We start from the raw sequence: 8306 nt of genomic DNA, 5'->3' as shown, positions 1-8306 counted from the left end.
TAAGGTACCAAAATGGACCCTTTAGGTACAAATATGTACCTTTTGAAAAGGTACCGCCCCAGTGACAACTGTTGTACCTTTATTTCTGAGAGTGTAGGTGGGGGGAGTGAATGTACAGTGCTATCTCCCACCTTCAATACCACGACTGAGGTGCCCTTGAGCAAGGCACTGAACCCCCAACTGCTCCCCGGGCGCCGCAGCATAAATGGCTGCCCACTGCTCCAGGTGTGTGTTCACGGTGTGTGTGTGTTCACTGCTGTGTGTGTGCACTTTGGATGGGATAAATGCAGAGCACTAATTCCAAGAATGGGTCACCATACTTGGCCACATGTCACTTCATAACATTTATATAAAGCGCACACAATATTGCTACTTTATTATTAGGTTATATATATAGTAAAGTAGCAATATTGTGTGCGTTTTAGGTTCCACTGCCACTTGTAGATTCTCACGCTATTCGTGTTGCATATATTTATATATTCTTTTCCAATGCACCAAAAGCCGGGTGTATCAGAAGAGTCTTATTCTCACTCTATAAATTCGCGTGGATTAGGAAACAGGCATTTCAATGCCAATAAAAGCTACCACATCAAGTAAAATATCGTAGATCAAAAGGACCAAACTATGGGCATTTTTTCAATAAATGAAAAGGACAGAAATCAGTGCGCCTGGATCACGCCCCGTTGCACTGCCCTCCACAGCGATTGGTCCATGCGAAAGAGAGCAGGGTTAAAACCCAGAGCGCCTAAATACACAGGTATTGAACAGAAGAGCACGCCACAGTCCGTTTAGGAGTTTCTTGGCAGTGGAGGAACCAGTCTATTGAACATTAGAAAGAGAAAAAAACAAACATAAAGGACTCCTAAGTTTTGCACTGAGAAAGCTCACCTGTTCATCTCACTTAAGTTACTTAGGCTTTGTGTAACTGTTTTGCTGTTGAATTTTGTGTAACCGGTTCTGCAGATTTTCAGGAGCCTCTCAGGATTTTCAGGAAAGCGCGATGGAGTGCAGGCGGCCGCAGAGGAGCATAAGGGTGCTGGATGTCTTTCACTGGGCTGTGATGCTGGGGTTGATTCAGTCCGGCGCGCTCGGTGCGAGGAAATTGCGCGGAGGGCGAAACCCGCAGCCGCGGCGAGCGCTTCCCTCCGCTCATTACCGGGACCGCACCGAAACCACCGAGAGCTTCTCACTGGATTTCACAGCTGTTGAAGAAAACATGGACAATTTCATGACTCAGGTGAAGAACTTGGCGCAGTCCCTCTACCCCTGCTCGGCCCAGAAGCTCGACTACGAGATGAAGCTACATTTCCTGGAGAATACATCAGTCACCTGTAACGACGGGACCCCAGCAGGGTAAGACAGCAAGCCGGTTAAAATCACAAACCTCAGGTAACCCAGTGGTCTGCCAATTTAGTATATTTGGGCATCACAGGCGCATGCAGCACTGCATCATCTGCGCGCTCAGATTCACACCCTAATCTCATCCGTTATTTTTACTAAAGTAGGCTAGAATAAAACGTTGTTAACTTGAGCCATCAGTGTCATAAACTATCAACAGAAAGATTGTACGTTTCTTACATCGTCAGAAAAGAGTTATATTATTATGATCAGTGTTGGGAGTAACGCATTACAAGTAACGCGAGTTATGTAATCAGATTACTTTTTTCAAGTAACTAGTAAAGTAACGCATTACTTTTTAATTTACAAGAGAATATCTGAGTTACTTTTTCAAATAAGTAACGCAAGTTACTTTTTTTTTTCAATTTATTGACTGACAGCTCTCCTGTCCCCATGTTGAGAGAAATCAGAAGATGTTACTGTAGTTCAAAATAAATATGAATATGCATTCATTCATCTTAACTATAAGTAACTTTGTAACTACATGTCAACTACATGTCAACTAATTCTCATTAATTTGCATCTACATGTCTACTAACTCTCAGAGTAGACTGTTAGGGTAGGTTTAGGGTTAGTAGAATAAGATGACAAAGAAAGTGTTAGAAGATATTAAGCAGACAGTCTACTAACACTCTACTAACTGCTAGTTGACATGTAGTTGCAAAGTTGCTTACTGTTAATAGAATGTCTAAAGTGGACTATCGAAATAAAGTGTTACCAAATGCATTTACTCTAGCAAGGAAACATTTAATTTAGCCACAAAAAAAGGAGCATTCCTGTAAGGTGCGGGTTTCCCTTCCGACTCCAAATCTATACAGCAGAGGGAAAGTCTGGACGGGGCTTCATACGGGTGGAGGGTGATGACTGACTCCTTTGATCTTCAGGGGCCCCGTCAACAGACTCTTGTAGATAAAAAAGTTGCGGAATCTCCATACTGACAAAAATACCTGCATAAGTTCGCAGTGAAGACATATGGGGAAAGTTAAAAAAAAGAGCAAACTTCACTGGACCTAGTGGAGGAAACTCGTTACAAAAGAGTTGCATAAATGTTATATTTAAAGTTAGGCATCAAATAATACATTATAAAATATAAGTTCTATATTATATATAGATATATTATACTATAATTATACCAAAGGTTGCGGGTTCGAGTCTCGTACCGGCAGGGATTGTACACTCTCAGAAATAGGCGGTACCTTTACAAAAAGTACACTTTTGTACCTATTAGGTTCTAATATGTACACTTTAAGTACTAATATGTACCTTTAAGGTACCAAAATGGACCCTTTAGGTACAAATATGTACCTTTTGAAAAGGTACCGCCCCAGTGACAACTGTTGTACCTTTATTTCTGAGAGTGTAGGTGGGGGGAGTGAATGTACAGTGCTATCTCCCACCTTCAATACCACGACTGAGGTGCCCTTGAGCAAGGCACTGAACCCCCAACTGCTCCCCGGGCGCCGCAGCATAAATGGCTGCCCACTGCTCCAGGTGTGTGTTCACGGTGTGTGTGTGTTCACTGCTGTGTGTGTGCACTTTGGATGGGATAAATGCAGAGCACTAATTCCAAGAATGGGTCACCATACTTGGCCACATGTCACTTCATAACATTTATATAAAGCGCACACAATATTGCTACTTTATTATTAGGTTATATATATAGTAAAGTAGCAATATTGTGTGCGTTTTAGGTTCCACTGCCACTTGTAGATTCTCACGCTATTCGTGTTGCATATATTTATATATTCTTTTCCAATGCACCAAAAGCCGGGTGTATCAGAAGAGTCTTATTCTCACTCTATAAATTCGCGTGGATTAGGAAACAGGCATTTCAATGCCAATAAAAGCTACCACATCAAGTAAAATATCGTAGATCAAAAGGACCAAACTATGGGCATTTTTTCAATAAATGAAAAGGACAGAAATCAGTGCGCCTGGATCACGCCCCGTTGCACTGCCCTCCACAGCGATTGGTCCATGCGAAAGAGAGCAGGGTTAAAACCCAGAGCGCCTAAATACACAGGTATTGAACAGAAGAGCACGCCACAGTCCGTTTAGGAGTTTCTTGGCAGTGGAGGAACCAGTCTATTGAACATTAGAAAGAGAAAAAAACAAACATAAAGGACTCCTAAGTTTTGCACTGAGAAAGCTCACCTGTTCATCTCACTTAAGTTACTTAGGCTTTGTGTAACTGTTTTGCTGTTGAATTTTGTGTAACCGGTTCTGCAGATTTTCAGGAGCCTCTCAGGATTTTCAGGAAAGCGCGATGGAGTGCAGGCGGCCGCAGAGGAGCATAAGGGTGCTGGATGTCTTTCACTGGGCTGTGATGCTGGGGTTGATTCAGTCCGGCGCGCTCGGTGCGAGGAAATTGCGCGGAGGGCGAAACCCGCAGCCGCGGCGAGCGCTTCCCTCCGCTCATTACCGGGACCGCACCGAAACCACCGAGAGCTTCTCACTGGATTTCACAGCTGTTGAAGAAAACATGGACAATTTCATGACTCAGGTGAAGAACTTGGCGCAGTCCCTCTACCCCTGCTCGGCCCAGAAGCTCGACTACGAGATGAAGCTACATTTCCTGGAGAATACATCAGTCACCTGTAACGACGGGACCCCAGCAGGGTAAGACAGCAAGCCGGTTAAAATCACAAACCTCAGGTAACCCAGTGGTCTGCCAATTTAGTATATTTGGGCATCACAGGCGCATGCAGCACTGCATCATCTGCGCGCTCAGATTCACACCCTAATCTCATCCGTTATTTTTACTAAAGTAGGCTAGAATAAAACGTTGTTAACTTGAGCCATCAGTGTCATAAACTATCAACAGAAAGATTGTACGTTTCTTACATCGTCAGAAAAGAGTTATATTATTATGATCAGTGTTGGGAGTAACGCATTACAAGTAACGCGAGTTATGTAATCAGATTACTTTTTTCAAGTAACTAGTAAAGTAACGCATTACTTTTTAATTTACAAGAGAATATCTGAGTTACTTTTTCAAATAAGTAACGCAAGTTACTTTTTTTTTTCAATTTATTGATTGACAGCTCTCCTGTCCCCATGTTGAGAGAAATCAGAAGATGTTACTGTAGTTCAAAATAAATATGAATATGCATTCATTCATCTCACTCACACACACAAAAAAAATTGATTCAGTATTCCTCAAAATGAATCAAAATAATGCAACTCAGAATATGATGCAAACCTGCAATAATTATGCTTTATGTATTTAATCCCGTTCTATTAACCAATGTCTTTGCTTCTGACCTTCGATGATCCAGTTCAACCGTACTAATAAGCTCAAATTACTCTAGACGAATATTTGCATGTCTTTGTTTATTGCTGAAGTGTGTTGAAATGTCTTCTTCTGCATTCTACTGTACGGACGTAAATGTACTTTCCCTTCAGCCTGAGGCTTATTCACTTCACTCTTGGTGTGAAAAGGCTTTTATATTTGCCAAAAATAGAACTTTTTTATTTTAAAAACAAACAAGCAAGCCCTGTCCAGATCTCAAAAGTAACGTAACGCATTATTTTCCATAAAAAGTAACTAAGTAACATAATTAGTTACTTTTTTATGGAGTAACGCAATATTGTAACGCATTACTTTTAAAAGTAACTTTCCCCAACACTGATTATGAGTCTACTGACAGTACCTGTGGTATTTCAAACTAAATGCATATGGCTGTTTTTTTATACCCCTAAAGACATTTTGTGTGTCCATCCACCTTGTCTCAACAATTTCGGTCATTGCTTCCTGATTTCACTTGGTGTTTCAAAATCAATTGCTTAAGAAAGTGCTTTGGCATCACTGCATTGGTTTTACTTAATCTAATGGCAGCAATTACAATTAAGTTGTCCATTTCAATTTGTTGACATATTCATGAATTGAGATGAATTCATGAAGTGAGAGTTTGTTGTCTAGTACAGTCTAAGTCAGTCTACATCTAATAGGTTTTGACATCCATTTATCTGGAGAAAGACAATGGCATGACACTTTCATGTCAAATCAAGATTTATTAAAACAGGAGTGTAATATTAATATTAAAACAATAATACAATTGTGGGATGAAGATGTCAGAGCAAGTTGTGCACGCCAGGACCAGGTTGAGAAGACTTGCAAGGGAATCACTAGAAGAAATAGTAATACAGTGACAGGTGGGTAGGGCTTGTGTTGAGTAAGAAGGAAATATGTGCTTTAATATGATCTATAGAGTTTACAGTATATGCAAAATAAGTGCATTGGAGTTGATGTGCAGCTGAGGTAGACATGACAAATATATAATAGAAATGCCTGATTTCAGTGACATCTCCAATTGGCTTTTGCAGACCTGCGACTGCTGATCTTTTAGAATCAATATCCATTTTATTTGATGCTATAACAGAAAAAAGCTGTCTATGTCTCTGAAAATGTCAGCGCAAGTTCAAAACCATCATGAGGGACACGTCGTCCCCAGAGTAGTGGTCAATCCTTATGGGTTTTCAATGACCAGTTCTGAAACATTAACATTCCTCCGCCCGCACCTTCCAAGTATTGCACCAATTTTCACTTTGTTTGGATTTTTGAATGCATCACTTTTCTAGCATACCTGGTGACTGAGACTCAACTCAAGATACTGAGGTCAAAACAACATGAGCTAATTGGCTATATTGCCCAATCACTATAGGGTATATAGGGAAATTCTTATAAGAGCGGGATATTGGTTGATTGGTTATATGATATTGGGGCAGTATATCGCTTGGGTTTAGACACTACAATATAACTACCATGTTCGAAATGACTGTTATGTACATTATTTACAATATGAATAATTTATTAGGCACCAGACACATCATTACATGACATACCTGAGCCTCTGCTGTCTTAAATTTAAATCTTAAGCACTTAAGTTAAAACGTTAGACTCTTGTAAAATGTGAAAGTGGGGACAGATGTACAAAAGTAGAAAATTTGATCCAGCTGTGCGTAAGTACGCTTTCCTTGCGACAGCACAGTGTATAGGCCAATATTGCCTAAAATAATCAAATAATAACGATATCTTGAAATAATGTAAAATCTTGTAAATCTGTCCATGTATCCTGTACCGCATTTCCTTATTTTACATGATAATTGTGGGTCTTGATCATACTATTCTCCAGCATCATTGTGTTATGAAACTACATATTATCATGCAACAAATAAAATCCTATCTGCTGCTATAAAGATTGTCAAACAACTGACATTCAAAAACGTGTTATATGAAGCAACTTATTATGCATATATGCATATCACATTTATGCACATCACAGTGTTTTGGATTAAGGGATATCCACAGGGATATGGGTCTTCATGCAGTTATACAGTTATAATTAACATTATTAATGCTACATACAAAGAATCGCATATATAAGAATTGCATATAGTAGCAAACCGGCATTAATTGATCATCTGTTTCTGAGATTCTGACTTGCAAATTCCTGATGTTCCCAATTACGAATCATAATTAATATGCTTGAGCAGTCTAGAGTTCTTTTATGCTTTGCTACCAGGGAATCAGAGCTGGCATAAACTCTGACTCTGGGAACATGCTCACCGTAGACGCTCTTCAATGCACCGAAGCTGCAATATTTTTTTGGCAGCAGCCTGCGTTCTTTCTCAGATCTGCAGTCAGTGCTTGTAGAGAAGGTCTGCTGTGGGTCGTGTGATATGCTGTTACACATGGATGGACTCCACTCATGGATTCCCCAAGTTCTCTGGAACTCAAAACCATTCCTCTATACTACAGAAAACTATTTAGGCTTGTCCTAATCTTTCTGCATTTAAAACTTGTTCAGGTTAAGTTTCTGAGGGCTGGCAGACTTGTAGCCCAAGCTTTATAAGTTGTAATGTAACGAAGCATACATCGTTAGCGTGTAAGTAGTGGTGAGGTGGGTAACAGTGAGAAATGTACACCATATGCCAAAAATGTGGTCACCAGTGGCATAAACTGGATGCATATTTAAGCTGTCTTTAATTATGGCAGACTGATGCCCCTCAAAGTAACAATCTGAACCACAACTGTAACTTTCTCACACAAGCAAAAATTACTGAAGTTTGAGATAGACTGAGTTTACACAATAGCTGAATGCCCTCTTCTGGATACTGTGAACATTGCATAGAAAATCAAGTGTGAACTGAATGAAAATGTATTCTAGTATAATTTATAATAAATGCATCAGCTGAACTTTAGAGTGCTTTTTGACTCACTTATAAGACTTAAGTACGTTTTTATGTGTAATTTCAAAATGACTTGCGTTGAAATGTGGTTAAAGTTTAGTGTTGAATGTATTGACAAAAATGTATGGTATACTAAAATATACTTTAATGTAATTTCTATTGAAATTTGTATGTCACGTATTTAAATATATATGTTGTAACAATGTTGTAATGATGGAGATGCAATTTAGTATATTTAAAATATACTAACTTTATATGTAATATTGAATAACACTATGGTTAAAAACAATCATATGTGCTTTAGGATGTTAGTCAACACATCAAAATAAGTGTATTTCTTTAAAACATGATGAAAGATTATTAAAACATGATTTAAAATGTACTTTAAAGCTAAAATTGACATTATTACAAAGTTCACTTTTTAAAAGTGTGCTTACAAATAGTCATAAGTACACTTAAGTGGGCCTTTATTTCAATAATATTATATCATCTGTGTGTACAGCTTATGTACATGCGCACACACACACATACTTTTATGACCTGAATGTGCCGCACATTCACTCATTGTCTGTTTAGGATTAGAATAATAAAAAAGTGTATTTTGTTAACAGATTACTTGATAAAAATAACAATAGGAACTATATTGAATACTTTACTGAATTTATAAAAAGGGCAGTGCTTTGCATATATAAGTTGTAAGTATAGGTTTAATGCAA

The 8306-nt window shown here is 38.8% G+C and overlaps 1 protein-coding gene across 1 annotated transcript in view; it reads left to right on the top strand.

The window, feature by feature from the left end:
- The first annotated feature begins 3496 nt into the window (after positions 1 to 3496).
- The window catches only part of notum1a (notum, palmitoleoyl-protein carboxylesterase a), a 13405-nt gene continuing 8595 nt past the window's right edge, over positions 3497 to 8306 (top strand). The window contains exon 1 of the mRNA XM_016257618.1: positions 3497 to 4020. Coding sequence (XP_016113104.1) covers positions 3665 to 4020 — 356 coding nt within the window. The 5' untranslated portion in view covers positions 3497 to 3664. The remainder of the gene's footprint in view (positions 4021 to 8306) is intronic.

The sequence above is a fragment of the Sinocyclocheilus grahami genome, unplaced genomic scaffold (genome assembly GCF_001515645.1).
Source record: "Sinocyclocheilus grahami isolate Dianchi unplaced genomic scaffold, SAMN03320097.WGS_v1.1 scaffold1578.1, whole genome shotgun sequence".
Taxonomy (NCBI): Eukaryota; Metazoa; Chordata; class Actinopteri; order Cypriniformes; family Cyprinidae; genus Sinocyclocheilus; species Sinocyclocheilus grahami.
This window is presented reverse-complemented; position numbering and strand designations above follow the sequence as displayed.